This window comes from Pseudorca crassidens, chromosome 9, assembly GCF_039906515.1.
Source record: "Pseudorca crassidens isolate mPseCra1 chromosome 9, mPseCra1.hap1, whole genome shotgun sequence".
In the NCBI taxonomy this organism is placed as follows: domain Eukaryota; kingdom Metazoa; phylum Chordata; class Mammalia; order Artiodactyla; family Delphinidae; genus Pseudorca; species Pseudorca crassidens.
In genome coordinates, this window is record NC_090304.1 from 16,782,298 (window position 1) to 16,799,886 (window position 17,589).

The 17,589-nt window shown below is 36.0% G+C and overlaps 1 protein-coding gene across 2 annotated transcripts in view; it reads right to left on the reverse strand.

Annotated features, from left to right (window-relative positions):
• The window catches only part of TTC17 (tetratricopeptide repeat domain 17), a 155,215-nt gene that overhangs the window by 125,158 nt on the left and 12,468 nt on the right, over positions 1 to 17,589 (reverse strand). For both annotated transcript variants that reach the window (XM_067749343.1, XM_067749342.1), the window contains exon 2: positions 3,261 to 3,350. In XM_067749343.1, the coding sequence (XP_067605444.1) occupies positions 3,261 to 3,350 (90 nt within the window). The remainder of the gene's footprint in view (positions 1 to 3,260; positions 3,351 to 17,589) is intronic.

The following is a 17,589-nucleotide window of genomic DNA, read 5'->3' on the forward strand; positions in this document are numbered from 1 at the left end:
AACAGGATTTTAATTTATTCAGTTATTTTTGCCTCCTGAATATAACAAAAGAGTTAATATGCTTTAAGTAATCATTGAGCATGCCCCAACCTACCTATAGACTGGTAATTTTATTTAGTTTTACCTTTTAAACACAGAAAATAAATAAATAAATTTAGCAACTTTTTCATCAATGTTTTTACTCACCATTACACATCCTATGCACTTCCACTGGATTTACTTTTCTTCTTGCAGAAGGACTTCTTTAATTTTTTTTTTTTAAGTGAGGGTCTGTGGTTAGTAAACTGTCTGTGTATGTCAGAAAACTGCTTTGTCCTCACTCTTGAATGATGGTTTAAGAGAATATAAATATTATATTTAAAAGAATATAAAATTCTAGACTTAACACTTTGATGCTATTCCTCCACTGTCTTTTGGTATCTAAGAAGTCATCCAGTTGTCACTACTTTGTAGACAAACTGTATTACCTAGTCTAATGGCTTTATGTCTATGTCAAGGCATAACAAATTTATCTCTCTAGCTCAGACCTTTACCCAGGAGTCCACACTAGAAGAACCAACTCCTCACTCAGTGTCTCCACTTAGATGCCTAATAGGTATCTCAAACTTAATATACCAAAGCTAAACTCCTCCCCAGTCTACACCTCCTTCAGTCTTCTATATCTCAGCTAACACCAACTCCATCCAACATCAGTCGCTCAGGTCAAAAATCTTGGAATCAACCTTCACCCCCTCTCCCTATCTGTCTGTCTCTTCCCAACTACTCCATGATCATCTCCTGTGTCTAACAGTTTTGTAGTTGCTTCCAGGTTCTATCCAGATCCCAAGCCCAAAATCACATCACATAATTTTAGTTTAGAGTTTCTACTCCAAAGTAATATTCTACCCTGAAATGGTGTTCAGTAAATTGAAGATGCAATTATTGAACCACTGGATGGTTTGGTTTGTTTTTTGGTCATTAGGTTTTGTTTTTTCTTCCTGCTTTTTTTTTTTTCCCCACCAGACTCTTTTCAAGCTCCATCCTAGTCTTCGAGCAGTAGTGAATTTGGTTATCTTCCTTTATCTTGCACGAAATATTGTCATCTCCTTTATTCCATAGAAATGAACAACCAGACACCAGAGCCTGTTCCTGGCCTTTGAGACCAGCAGGTTTACAGTTTCAGCTACATTCTCAACTTAGTGTTTTGTTCTATTTCTGATCTATGGAGATATTTATGTTGTGTTTAGGCCTGACTATATTTTATTTTGATTTCTGTTTTGTTTTTTATCTGTCATTGCTATGTATATGGAGCAGAAATAAAAACTAAGTACTAAGTATAGACTCATTACACTACCTTAACCAAAAATTGGTGGAGTCAATATTTTTCATTTGCATTTTCAATGACTTGGTAAATGGCATTTTCCCCCTACACATACTCTAATTTAAGACTCCTTTCTTTAGATTAAATAATACTCCTGCTTAGAGAGATAACAGTAAACATATATAATGGTGTCTATGCATCTGAAAATAAAAACTACTTTCTGCACCACTGCATCTTTCTGAACACTGTGTTTAAGCTTCCAAGCATGAAGCCCAATAAATATATCTATTGTCTTTTTCCTAGTATTCATAAAAATCAACATTTCCAAATTTATAAGTGACAAAACTGGTAGGAACAAGGTGAGATACTATTTAAAAAATGGTGAGGTGTTCAAGTTTTATAAATATTCCTAAAGTGCTACTACCTATACACAGCTGGTTAGTATGTGCTAAAAGCTCCTCCTTCTTAATTTACAGAAATTTAAAAAATATACAATTATAACTACTGCTGTTGATAAATGTACCAGTTTGAATTTATGTAAGTGAAATTCAGAACTTTTACATTAACTAGAAAATGAAAGGCTACCTGGTTTTACCTTTGGTTTAAGTCAAGAGATAAGGCGTTTGCCTCTGGTTCTGCCATAACTTGTTTTGTGAAAATCAGGCAATTCACTGTCTTTAGGTCTAATTGTTTCCTTGCTTCTAAAATGAGGATCACCTTTATGATTCCTTCTAGCGCTCAAAGACTCTGACTCTTATAATTCCCAATAATTTTCTAAATCTTATTTTGCAAATTGGGTTACTTTTTCTGCAACTTAAAGTTTCCTTAAAATTTGGATTCAATTTACACTGTAACTTTTAAGAACAGGTTTTATGAGAGAAAAAAGAAAATATTTTTTAAATAGTTAATACTCTTTGCTACTTTTGTTAATACTCTTTTCAGTTTATGAAAATCAATGATAGAAACAAAAAGGTCAGATGATAGAAACAAAAAGAAACAAAGAAACAAAAAGGTCAATGATAGAAACAAAAAGGTCAGATTTTATTAGCACTAATAAATATCAAGTTTTCAAGGTGTGGGTAAAGAATTTGAAAAAGAACAGCTATATGTATATGTATAACTGAATCACTCTGCTGTACACCTGAAACTAACACAACATTGTTAATCAACTATACTCCAATATAAAATAAAAATGAAAAAAAAAAGTTTTCAAGATGCAAATTGATGAATGCTCTTCACCTCAATCATAAGAACACAAAATACCAAGACCCTAGTTTTTACTACCTGGGAATTACCAAAATTATATTTTTATGAGGTATTCAAACCATTCTTCCTTTTGATATTTTACGCAAATTCTCCTTCCAAGTATATCCTGAGATAATGCCTTTTCATACTTGATGGTAAAATTTATACATGGAAACTTTGTTCAAGGATATAGTGAGTCAAGAACGAGGCATAAAAGAGAAAAACAAATACCGTATATTAACACATACATGTGGAATCTAGAAAAATGGTTCAGATGAACCGGTTTACAAGGAAGAAATAGAGACAGATGTAGAGAACAAACGTATGGACACCAAGGGGGGAAAGTGGGGCGGAGGGGGGTTGGTGGTGGTGGGATGAATTGGGCGATTGGGATTGACATGTATATATTAATATGTATAAAATAGATAACTAATACGAACCTGCTGTATTAAAAAAATAAACAAAAGGTAATCATAAAAAAATAAAACAAAAACGAGACATAAAACCCAGGCTCTGGTAGTCTGTTTCTCTTACTATTGCTCAAATGGCATTCTGATTTTAAAAAAAAAAAAAAAAAAGGACAATCTACAAGTTGAATATTCCTGTAAAAGTCAGAAGATTTAAGAAATAGCATGCTTTACTTGTTCTTTGAACACAACAGCTCCTGTGAAATGCAACAAGTATCAGCTGCATATGACATGTCCAGTTGCCTCACCTCCAGTTCTTTGAGGTAGTTAACTGTTGTTTCTTGTCTCATTAATATGACTAAGTCATGGGGATGCTTCAAGTTCATAGGTGAATCCACCTGCAAGCAAGCAAACAATAGATAAATAAAGCTCAGATTTCATTAACGTTTCTTTGGATATGCCTTAAATTATTGTTCGATCACCATTATAATCAGTGTTAGGTGCTCAGTAAACTCAAGGGGTATTTATTTCAAAAGTGATGACATGTAAATTTCGGCAAAGAGAATGAGAGGTTCAATAGCTGTCCCTTGAACTCCAACTTGAAAGAGCAAGCTTTCAAAGTGAATATTCTGATTTGACTAGTCATGTAAGAAATATTCAAGAAGAGAAGTATTTGGAAATGAATGATAAAGTAAATTCCTTAAAATATATTTTATATCTATACTAATAAAAATAGATTGCTTTGTCTTGATAGCACATTCCATATCTGAACAGGTCTGGCGGCAATAAAAAGAAAAATACGAAAAGCATCTATTTTTCAGGCTATTTGCAGAAGCCGTAAATCAGAGATAATATAAAATAACCTTGAGACTTACAGTTTACAATTCCTGTTTCTGAATCATAAACAAGCAACTATGTTGTTGAATATGTAGGAAAAATGAACCCTCATATGCTGGTAGCAGGCTTATAAACTTATTATTTGGAGGGTTCTTTGACAACATATATCAAAATTTTTAAAGTACATATCCTCTGACCTAGGAATATAAATTCTAGGAAGCTATCCTATAGGCGTTCTTTAAATGGGCAAAGATATATACAAGGCTGCTCACTGTATTACCTTTAGCTGCAAAAAACAAACAAACAAAAGACCCAACAAACCTAAGTCCAGCAATGAGGGAACAGAGAAAGCCACTGTCCAGTGGAATGGGATACAGAAAAATGAGATCTACTATCATGGAAAGATGTTCACAATGTATAATTAACTAAAAGTAATGAAGAATAATAAGTATGCTATACTTTTTTTAAGAAATTACATTTTTATAGATATAAACATATACATGTCTGTATATGCACAAAACTAAGTTGGTTTACAGTGATTTCTTTGGGGAAGTGGGATTAAGAAGAGAGACACATTTATATCTTTTACTTTATACACTTGTATTTACTTATTTATTTTGCGGTACACGGGCTTCTCACTGTTGTGGCCTCTCGCATTGTGGAGCACAGGCTCCCGACGTGCAGGCTCAGCGGCCATGGCCCACAGGCCCAGCCACTCCGCGGCACGTGGGATCCTCCCGGACCGGGGCACGAACCCATGTCCCCTACATTGGCAGGCGGACTCTCAACCACTGCGCCACCAGGGAAGCCCTATAAACTTGTATATTTTTAAATTGTCTATAATACACACATAATATGTTTATAATAAGGAAAAAACAACACACACGGGGTTTTCTGAATTTCAAGAAAATCTAAGACAGTGGCCTTGGAGTCTAAGAGATGAAATGAAGTTCCTGCTATCCCTTAGTGTTAGACTGTCAAATTATAAACTAGCTCTTCAAGAAGTCCTACTTTGAGAAGAAACTATTGGGTTGGCCAAAAAGTTCATTCGGGGTTTTCCATAACATCTCTAAGAATCTTTCTATAATCTCTAAGACCTTGACATCAGCTCAATTAATTTTAGAACTAGCTTTTTAAGTGCAAAAGATAGCCTTGCTTAGACCTTGGTGAATGCAAGTCTATTTAAAAAACAAAAATTTAAAAAGAAGGAATGGGAATTCCCTGATGGTCCAGTGGGTAGGACTTGGTGCTTTCACTTCCAGGGTGCAGGTTCAATCCCTGGTTGGGGAACTAAGATCCTACAAGCTGTGCGGCATGGCCAAGAGAATACATAAATAAATATTTAAAAAGAGGGAATAAAAACAACATGAAATAAGTTCAATGGTTGCTTTAATAATATGCACAATAACACTGGGCGATGTTGGGTGACTGCATATAAAACTCATCTGCCTTTCCTCATTCTATCATCTCAGAGATGCCACAAGAAAAAGAGATGCTAGTCTGGACTAACTTCCACTCATACTTTCATTGCAATTGTCTGAACTACATAATCATCATTATGCAGTTATGGATAATTACAATCTCCCGTGGTCTCTCTTTTATGACAAAATCCCTTCAGTGCTTCCCCTGGCCTTCCTACTATACTGGAATTAACATTAAAACTGCAGTCTGAACTTAAAAGGCGCTAAAAATATAATAGCAAGGCCTATAGTTGACCACTTGAGCTGTGAATCTCCTCTATCAAACAGTCAAACCTGGCAAAGGCCTACAAGCAAAACGCTAGGTGTTCCTCAATGAGGTGTGGAAGCTTTTGCTTCTCTTTTCATTGTATCTCAGACATCGAGAGGTAGTGATTTAATACATCTCTCTTTATTTATTTATTTATTATTATTTTTTGCGGTACGCGGGCCTCTCACCATTGTGGCCTCTCCCATTGCAGAGCACAGGCTCCTAGCTGCTCCGCAGCATGTGGGATCTACACCAGGGCACGAACCCGTGTCCCCTGCATCGGCAGGTGGACTCTCAACCACTGCGCCACCAGGGAAGCCTCATCTCTCTATACTTAAATGAGGTTTTTAGAACAAAATTGGGGGAGGGAGAAGGAATGTGGGAGTATGACATTCCCATTCCAAAATACCCAACCAGTCTGATTACCTAACATTTGGAGAACTGCAAGAGGAATGACAGAATGAGACAAATGAAGATTTACATTAGATAAATACTTAATCTTAGCTTTAGATTAAAAAGATACTACATAACCAGCATGGGTCTGGCCCATATTCAATTGTGAGAAAGTACTTTTTCATTTCCTTGAAGCGTTTAGTTCAACAAAGATACAGTAGCTAGAGAAGGTATAAAGATAAAATTATTAACAGAAGGAAGGGATTCCACTGACAGTTTAACAGCTGTGTTTCTCTTTTTGACTTGGCAGCAAATGGCATGGATCTCTGCCAGATTAGGGTTGGTTACAGAAGATTTATAGCATTCACATATTTTTATTGAGATACTTTCAAGTTCTTAAATTTCAAGACTTTATGCTAATTATCTTTGGCAAATGCCAATCAGCTTGAATTTCTCTCCTTTCAAATACCTCTCCTCCTTAGAAGATTACGAAAGATGTTTGACATGTCTGCTAAGATGTTTGACAACTCTGTAAATACTACCACATCCATTCAACTAATAAAAATTTATTAAGCCTCTATGAACCAGGCACACTAGGAGTCCATATCTGGAGTGTATGTACTCCTATTTTATATACAATGTGAGAAGGAATGGTAATATCCCTTCAAAACCGTTAGCATTTAGAAGTGGCTGCTGTAAGTCCAAGGGCAAAGAGTGATAGAAATTACAGAGAGGTAGGTTAAAAATGATATAATGCATACACAAGATCTCAAAGCACTATATGGCTTTTTCACAAAGGACAAACAAACTTCCATTGCTGCACAGCACAATAAATGGTGCTTATAATGATCTGAATAAAAAAGAAAAAGTGAAATTATTTTCAATTTGCTGTACTTAAGGAGAGAAAGCATGAAATACATTTTAGAGCAAAATTTAAACTGCAGGGAAAAACTGACCATGTATTTGGAAATTAGCTATAATGGAATTCAACTATTCAAAATGATTCATTTTCTTAAGACTTCCAGGTAAACAAAGTTTCACTGTTATCATAGCAATTTATTTTAATAAAGAAAATGGCAAATTATGTAAGACAATTCAATTTTATTTTCCTTTTAATATATTATATAAGCACATGTACCCAATTGTATATAACAGTAAATATCTTACTCATATCAAGTTCATTTTCATATGCTGTCATCTCTAACCAAGATATTGGTAGTTCCTGCACTTCTAATCTGGAGTTCTACCTCTGTGAATTCAGTAAAATCACATGGTAATGGATGGAAATGTCACTATATAAAGGTAATGATTTCACTGCCAAGTTAAACAAAGGCTGAACAAATTAAATTTAAAAAACCAATCTAGGGAATTCCCCAGCAGTCCAGAGGTTAAGACTCTGAGCTTTCATTGCCGAGGGCATGGGTTCGATCCCCGGTCGGGGAACTAACATCCCACAAGCCACACAGTGCGGCCAAAAAACCCACACCAAATATAAAATAATCAATCTAACGAAATACACATTTTTGAGTTCTACAAAATCAATCACTTTCCACTGGTCCTTCATGATAAGAAACTGAACTTTTCTATTGTAACATTAGTTCTACCCTTCATATGCAACTTATTCTTCACATATGATGAATATTTTTATGTTATTTTAAAAAAATGGTATCCAAATGAGTACATGAAAGCACTGTTAATGGGGAACTCACTCTATTCCCATCAGCAGTTTGAAACTGACTAATGAAATCTTATATTATGCCATAATCATTAAAAAAGAATTTCCCTTAGGTTAAAAATGTGATGGAATATTTAAATATTTTATTCAGAGTTTTAGTTTATTTAAATATTGAGACAATACGATGGAAAACATAAATAAAAATATTCAAAGCAACCAAGATTTCACCTCTACCTTAAATGACCCCACTTAGTATTTACAGTTTTTCCTATCCAGTATCAGCAATCTCCTTCTTGTGGCAAAATACCTGCTTTGCTTGGCTGGAAGCATCCTTCCCCACATGGGAAGCCTGATCAGTGGATTGCTTCCCCTTGGTATCTTGGTGATTATTTCTGAGAAGGGACATTAACCAAGTAGTTAGCTTATACTAAAGAGTCCCTAATCGAGAACTTTTGTTTGAGCTATTGGGGAATAGCCATCCTGTACCCACAGTGGGCCTGAGAATGGGGTAAAAGAAGTAAACAAATGAAGACAGAGAAAAACCTATCCTGGTTATACTGTTTGAGCCCTGTATCAAGCTGTATCTGTAGCACTTAGAATTTGTCCAGAGGGGAGGAGCAGCGCCTGGACCCTGCGCTCACTGAGTGCCCTCCAAGGAAACCTACACAACCCACTGGACCAACCTTAGCCACTGGGGACAGACACCAAAAACAACGGGAACTACAAACCTGCAGTCTGTAAAAAGGAGACCCCCCAAAAAGTAAGATAAGCAAAATGAAAAGACAGAAAAGCACACAGCAGATGAAGGAGCAAGGTAAAAACCCACCAGACCTAACAAATGAAGAGGAAATAGGCAGTCTACCTGAAAAAGAATTCAGAATAATGATAGTAAAGATGATCCAAAATCTTGGAAATAGAATAGACAAAATGAAAGAAACATTTAACAAGGACCTAGAAGGACTAAGGAGGAAACAAGCAATGACGAACAACACAATAAATGAAATTAAAAATACTCTAAAAGGGATCAATAGCAGAATAACTGAGGCAGAAGAACGGATAAGTGACCTGGAAGATAAAATAGTGGAAATAACTACTGCAGAGCAGAATAAAGAAAAAAGAATGAAAAGAACTGAGGGCAGTCTCAGAGACGACTGGGACAATATTAAACACACCAACATTCGAATTATAGGGGTCCCAGAAGAAGAAGAGAAAAAGAAAGGGACAGAGAAAATATTTGAAGAGATTATAGTTGAAAACTTCCCTAGTATGGGAAAGGAAATAGTTAATCAAGTCCAAGAAGCACAGAGAGTCCCATACAGGATAAATCCAAGGAGAAACATGCCGAGACACATATTAATCGAACTATCAAAAATTAAATACAAAGAAAACATATTAAAAGCAGCAAGGGAAAAACAACAAATAACACACAAGGGAATCCCCATAAGGTTAACAGCTAATCTTTCAGCAGAAACTCTGCAAGCCAGAAGGGAGTGGCAGTACATATTTAAAGTGATGAAGGAGAAAAACCTACAACCAAGATTACTCTACCCAGCAAGGATCTCATTCAGATTTGATGGAGAAATTAAAACCTTTACAGACAAACAAAAGCTGAGAGAGTTCAGCACCACCAAACCAGCTTTACAACAAATGCTAAAGGAACTTCTCTAGGCAAGAAACACAAGAGAAGGAAAAGATCTACAATAACAAACCCAAAATAATTAAGAAAATGGGAATAGGAACATATATATCAATAATTACCTTAAATGTAAATGGATTAAACGCTCCCACCAAAAAACACACTGGCTGGATGGATACAAAAACAAGACCCATACATATGCTGTCTACAAGAGACCCACTTCAGACCTAGGGACACATACAGACTGAAAGTGAGGGGATGGAAAAAGATATTCCATGCAAATGGAAATCAACAGAAAGCTGGAGTAGGACTCCTCATATCAGACAAAATAGACTTTAAAATAAAGACTACTACAAGAGACAAAAAAGGACACTACGTAATGATCAAGGGATCGATCCAAAAAGATATAACAATTGTAAATATTTATGCACCCAACAACAGGAGCACCTCAATACATAAGGCAAATAAATACTAACAGCGATAAGAAATTGACAGTAATACAATCATAGTAGGGGACTTTAACACCACACTTTCACCAATGGACAGATCATCCAAAATGAAAATAAATAAGGAAACACAAGCTTTAAATGATACATTAAACAAGATGGACTTAATCAATATTTATAGGATATTCCATCCAAAACAACAGAATACACATTTTTCTCAAGTGCTCAGGGAACATACTCCAGGATAGAACATATCTTGGGTCACAAATCTAGCCTTGGTAAATTTAAGAAAATTGAAATCATATCAAGTATCTTTTCTGCCCAGAACGCTGTGAGACTAGCTAGATATCAATTACAGGAAAAGATCTGTAAAAAATACAAACACATGGAGGCTAAACAATACACTACTTAATAACGAAGTGATCACTGAAGAAATCAGAGGAAATCAAAAAATACCTAGAAACAAATGACAATGGAGACACGACAAACCAAAACCTACGGGATGCAGCAAAAGCAGTTCTAAGAGGGAAGTTTATAGCAATACAATCCTACCTTAAGAAACAGGAAACATTTCAAATAAACAACCTAACCTGCACCTAAAGCAATTAGAGAAAGAAGAACAAAAAAAACCCAAAGTTAGCAGAAGGAAAAATATCGTAAAGATCATATCAAAAATAAATGAAAAAGAAATGAAGGAAATGATAGCAAAGATCAATAAAACTAAAAGATGGTTGTTTGAGAAGATAAACAAAATTGACAAACCATTAGCCAGACTCATCAAGAAAAAAAGGGAGAAGACTCAAATCAACGGTATTAGAAATGAAAAAGGAGAAGTAACAACTGACACTGCAGAAATACAAAGGATCATGAGAGATTAATACAAGCAACTCTATGCCAATAAAATGGACAACCTGGAAGAAATGGACAAATTCTTAGAAATGCACAATCGGCCAAGACTGAACCAGGAAGAAACAGAAAATCTGAACATACCAATCACAAGCACTGAAATTGAAACTGTGATTAAAAATCTTCCAACAAACAAAAGTCCAGGACCAGATGGCTCCACAAGCGAATTCTATCAAACATTTAGAGAAGAGCTAACACCTATGCTTCTCAAACTCTTCCAAAATATAGCAGAGGGAGGAACACTCCCAAACTCATTCTACAAGGCCACCATCACCGTGATATCAAAACCAGACAAAGATGTCACAAAGAAAGAAAACTACAGGCCAATATCACTGATGAACATAGATGCAAAACTCCTCAACAAAATACTAGCAAACAGAATCTAACAGGACATTAAAAGGATCATACACCATGATCAAGTGGGGTTTATTCCAGGAATGCAAGGATTCTTCAATATATGCAAATCAATCAACGTGATACACCATATTAACAAATTGAAGGAGAAAAACCATATGATCATCTCAATAGATGCAGAGAAAGCTTTCAACAAAATTCAACACCCATTTATGATAAAAACTCTCCAGAAAGTAGGCATAGAGGGAACTTACCTCAACATAATACAGGCCATATTTGACAAACCCACAGCCAACATCGTCCTCAGTTGTGAAAAACTGAAACCATTTCCACTAAGATCAGGAACAAGACAAGGTTGCCCACTCTCACCACTCTTATTCAACATAGTTTTGGAAGTTTTAGCCTTAGCAATCAGAGAAGAAAAAGAAATAAAAGGAATCCAAATCGGAAAAGAAGAAGTAAAGCTGTCACTGTTTGCAGAGACATGATACTATACATAGAGAATCCTAAAGATGCTACCAGAAAACTACTAGAGCTAATCAAAGAATTTGGTAAAGTAACAGGATACAAAATTAATGCACAGAAATCTCTGGCATTCTTAAACACTAATGATGAAAAATCTGAAAGTGAAATTAAGAAAACACTCCCATTTACCACTGCAACAAAAATAATAAAATATCTAGGAATAAACCTACCTAAGGAGACAAAAGACCTGTATGCAGAAAATTATAAGACACTGATGAAAGCAATTAAAGATGATACAAATAGATGGAGAGATATACCATGTTCTTGGATTGGAAGAATCAACATTGTGAAAATGACTCTACTTCCCAAAGCAATCTACAGATTCAATGCAATCCCTATCAAACTACCACTGGCATTTTTCACAGAACTAGAACAAAAAATTTCTCAATTTGTATGGAAACACAAAAGACCCCGAATAGCCAAAGCAATCTTGACAATGAAAAATGGAGCTGGAGGAATCAGGCACCCTGACTTCAGACTATACTACAAAGCTACAGTAATCAAGACAGTATGGTACTAGCACAAAAACAGAAAGATAGATCAATTGAAGAGGATAGAAAGCCCAGAAATTAACCCCCATACATATGGTCACCTTAACTTTGATAAAGGAGGCAGGAATGTACAGTGGAGAAAGGACAGCCTCTTCAATAAGTGGTGCTGGGAAAACTGGACAGCTACATGTAAAAGTATGAAATTAGAACACTCCCTAACACCATACACAAAAATAAACTCAAAATGGATTAAAGACCTAAATATAAGGCCAGAAACGATCAAACTCTTAGAGGAAAACATAGGCAGAACACTCTATGACATAAATCACAGCAAGATCCTTTTTGACCCACCTCCTAGAGAAATGGAAATAAAAACAAAAATAAACAAAAGGGACCTAATGAAACTTAAAAGCTTTTGCACAGCAAAGGAATCCATAAACAAGACCAAAAGACAACCCTCAGAATGGGAGAAAATAATTGCAAATGAAGCGACTGACAAAGGATTAATCTCCAAAATTTACAAGCAGCTCATGCAGCTCAATAACAAAGAACCCAATCCAAAAATGGGCAGAAGACCTAAACAGACATTTCTCCAAAGGAGATATACAGATTGCCAACAAACACATGAAAGAATGCTCAACATCATTAATCATCAGAGAAATGCGAATCAAAACTACAATGAGGTATCATCTCACACCGGTCAGAATGGCCATCACCAAAACATCTAGAAACAATAAATGCTGGAGAAGGTGTGGCGAAAAGGGAACACTCTTGCAGTGTTGGTGGGAATGTAAATTGATACAGCCACTATGGAGAACAGTATGGAGGTTCCTTAAAAAACTACAAACAGAACTACCATACAACCCAGCAATCCCACTACTGGGCATATACCCTGAGAAAACCATAATTCAGAAAGAGTCATGTACCAAAATGTTCATTGCAGCTCTATTTACAATAGCCAGGACATGGAAGCAACCTAAGTGTCCATCAACAGATGAATGGATAAAGAAGATGTGGCACATATATACAATGGAATATTACTCAGCCATAAAAAGAAACAAAATTGAGTTTTTTGTAGTTATTTGTAGTGAGTCTGTCATACAGAGTGAAGTTAAGTCACAAAGAGAAAAACAAATACCGTATGCTAACACATATCTATGGAATCTAAGAAAAAAATAAAAATTAAAAAAAAGGTCATAAAGAACCTAGGGGTAAGATGGGAATAAAGACACAGACCTACTAGAGCATGGAATTGAGGATATGGGGAGGGGGAAGAGTAAGTTGTGAGAAAGTGACAGAGTGGCATGGACATATGTACACTACCAAACATAAAATAGATAGCTAGTGAGACGTAGCTGCATAGCACAGGGAGATCAGCTAGGTGGTTTGTGACCACCTAGAGGAGTGGGATAGGGAGGGTGGGAGGGAGGGAGACGCAAGAGGGCAGAGATATGGGAACACATGTATATGTATAACTGATTTCACTTTGTTATAAAGCAGAAACTAACACACCATTGTAAAGCAATTATACTCCAATAAAGACGTTAAAAAAAAAAAAAGAATTTGTCCAAACATTCCAATGAAAATTTTCAAAACTGAAAGTCTTAATGGTATTGATAAACCTCTGCCTAATTTTTTTGAGGCCCCCTGTCTAGGGTATCTTCCTTTTTTTAATTAATTCATTAATTGAATAATTTATTTTTTGGCTGTGTCGGGTCTCAGTTGTGGCGCGCGGGCTCCAGAGCGTGTGGACTCTGTAGTTGCAGCTCGCGGGCTTAGTTGCCCCATGGCATATGGGATCTTAGTTCCCTGACAAGGATCGAACTGGCATCCCCTGCATTGCAAGATGGATTTTTAACCACTGGACCACCAGGGAAGTCCCTGTTTAGGGTATCTTATCCTTTTGGCTCTTGTATGAGCCTCTGTGCCTTTGCACATGCTAATTCCTCTACTTGGAATGCATTTCTCTTCTTATGTTTTTGATGAAAGCCAAGTGACTTGGCTCAAATGACATTTCTTTTCTGAAACCATCCTTCTCTTGAGCTCCCATAGTATTTTATACATATTTCAGTATTAGCATTTATTACAGTGTTTAATTATTGTATGGCCATCTTTCCAAAAAAAAAAAATTGGGGGCTTCCCTGGTGGTGCAGTTGTTGAGAGTCCGCCTGCCGATGCAGGGGACACGGGTTCGTGCCCCGGTCTGGGACGATCCCACATGCTGCGGAGCAGCTCTGCCCGTGAGCCATGGTTGCTGAGCCTGCACGTCCAGAGCCTGTGCTCCGCAATGGGAGAGGCCACAACAGTGAGAGCCCCATGTACCGGAAAAAAAAAAAAAATTTTTTTTTTTTGCATTCCTCTTTCTACCCTCAGTACTTAATGTGCTTTCAGGTACAAGTTAGGTACATAAAACATTGATGATTGTTTGATGAAAGTGTCTGATATCACACTGTTAGATTCTCTATCTCCTAGGGCATTATGGCTCACTAATGACTATCTGGAAAGGAGGTAAAGAGGCTAAGCCACGAGGAATCAGGAAAAAATAAGTCCTTGACAGGACTATGACCAGCTGTGTGACCTTAAGCAAATCACCTTCCCTGTCAGGGCTTCTGTTTCCTCATCTATAAACTGAGGGCACCCAACCTAATGACCTCTAAAAATTCCTTATACTTTTCAAATCCTACCTCTATAAAAGATTTAACACTATTATAAAAGTATCACTTTTAACCAGCCTAACCTATGACACTGAAGTAATGTGATATTCAAATGAATGAATTTATCATTCTTTCAATTTGCCCATATAAACTTGTACTCACTTTAGGCAAGGGACTATTTCCAAAGCTACAGTTAAAAGCTTCTTTTAAACAATCTGTCAAATTAAACCAAGGCTCCAATTAGCAGTGGCTACTTATTTCTGAGAGTTAAGTTGTTCATTGTATCATAGACAAAGTTAGCCCTCTCTGTCCTTTCATTGCTTAATTCCAAGAAAGTTCAACTTAAAAATAATCTTTTTTTCTGATTTACAAGCTAAATATATGTTACTATAAAAACAAACACATTATAGACAATATAAAGAAGCAAGTTAAATTACTTGAAATCTCACTTTCAGATATATCTGCTGTCATATACATATATCATGTTAGGATAACTTCTCTGTATTTATCAATATATACATATATAGCTATGTAGATAAATATTTTTATAAAAATCAGATAATATATCTACTGTGTTGTATCCTTCCCCTCTCCATTCTTCCCTAAATTTTATCAGCCTTAGTTACCAGTAAATACAGATTTACATGATCATATTTAGTAGGTAATATTATATTAAAGTCATTTACCCAGGTTCCTACTAAAACTTATGCTCTCTTTTTAACGATATTGTGATGAATATCCTTACACTTAATTTTTTTGACAGCCGTCAAATTATTTCCTTCCCAGAACAAGAACTGTTAGGTTAAAGGGACTGAACTTTTTTAAATTTATATTTTTTACTAGCTTTTCTCCAGAATAGTTGAATCAACTGAAATTCCTAACAACAATCACTGAGTTTCTATACACTCTTAGGGAAACAGAAGAGCGTGAATATATTTTAATCTCTTTGTTGGTCATACATATTTCTTCTTTTGTGTACTTTTTTTTTTTTTTTTTTTGCGGTATGCGGGCCTCTCACTGTTGTGGCCTCTCCCGTTGCGGAGCACAGGCTCAGCGGCCACGGCTCACGGGCACAGCCGCTCCGTGGCATGTGGGATCTTCCCGGACTGGGGCATGAACCCGTGTCCGCTGCATCAGCAGGCGGACTCTCAACCACTGCGCCACCAAGGAAGCCCTCTTTTGTGTACTTATAAGAAAATCTTTCTCTTTTTAAATCCATCTGACAGTTTATACATCATATTTTACGAATGGTGGTTTCTAGTTGGTGGGACTCCAGATGATTATTCTCTTCTGGTTTGTGTTTTCTGACTTCTTCTGCAGCGAACGTACACTTAAATTTACAAAGTATTTTTTTTAAAGTGCTATGAACAGGTCACCTTGTTAAAATGAAACTTTAGAGTGCTATGCAACATGCTTTATTGTATTTAAAAACAAATAAACAAACTGACAAGTATAAGCTCAGATCTGAGAAACAATCCTGCAGCTTTTCCTTATATACTCATAGAGAAAAAAATTCCTCTCACAGATATGGGTCCAGGCAAACACTCAAAAAGGCAACATCTATTGTATTTTCTTGTTCCTTTCTCACCTCAAATTTTTACCCTTATCGCAAATCTAGTTCACTGCCATTTTCAAATGATTGTCTAAGGAGCCCTTACCTTTGTGACCCCTGTCAGCCTAATACAGTGGCGAGCAAGATGAGTTTTAGAGGAACAGAATGAGAGGGGCAGAAAAGTCTGTGGCCTTGACTTCGCATGCAACTCTCTCTTCAGGATTCAAGTCTAACTATCATGGACTTGCACCTTCTTCCAGGTTTAGAGAAGTGTTAAGTTCACAAAATACCAATTCAGCCTCAGCTCTTAAGAGGAACTTAGGTTGCTGGCTGTAATAATTGCCAAAGCTTTAATATGTAACTTAAACAGACCTTTTACTAGAAAAATTTAATTGTATCAGATCAATAAAACACTATTGTTATGAACTGTCAAGATTTGGAAATATTTTTATTAAAGATGACTTTTTCACTCTTAGAGCACTTGTATAGTATTTTAGTGAAAAGTTAAAAACCAGTCTCAATTTTATAGAATACCAAGTTACCAAACTAAAATTAAACTTTAAATAAACAAAAATGTTGAATCCTGACCACCACATGAATTTTTAATGTCCTTATATATTTTCTAAAGTCACCCTCAATTAGATTTTACTTTCTCATTTTCAGTTCTTGGAAGACATAGTTGTAAATACTTAAACTCACATAAAATAATCCAGGAATCTGAAGTATATTATATAGCTATAATCTAGATTTGAACACGTACAGTGTTGCAGCCAATTTTATTAGAACATTCATGTCAAATAATCACCATTTCCCCAACTGATTAGCAAATAAGTAACCATTTTCAACATGAATAACTAAGGAACAAGTTCTTATAAAAGTGTTATCAGTCTACATTTTATGATTTATGTTGCCAAGAAATATACAAATAACATAATGAATAAAGCAAACAGTTTACAACTTTACAAGGAAAGAAAATGAAACAGGACACCAGAGTCATGAATATTTCTCATTTGTGTACTTATCATATTCTTGTAAACATACACAGAAAAAATGTAGCTGTACAGTTAAAGTGGATTTATATGTAACTCAGAAGTAATTTTCATTCCAGCAGCAAATACTGAACACAGAACAATGGCCCGACAAAGACGTCTATGTCCTAAACTCCAGAACATGTGAACATGTTAGGTTACATGGCAAAAGGGAATTAGGTAGCTGGAGACTGGACCTTTGGGAAGTAAATAGATTTAGATGAGGTCATGAGGTTGGGGCCCTCCTGATGGGATTGGTGCTCCTGTAAGAGAAGATACCAGAGAGCTTGCTTTCTCTTTTTCTCTACCATGTGAGGACACAGCAAGATGCAGTTGTCTGCAAGCCAAAAAGAGAGCCCTCACTAGAACCCGACCATGCTGGCACTCTGATCTTGTATTTCCAGCCTCCAGA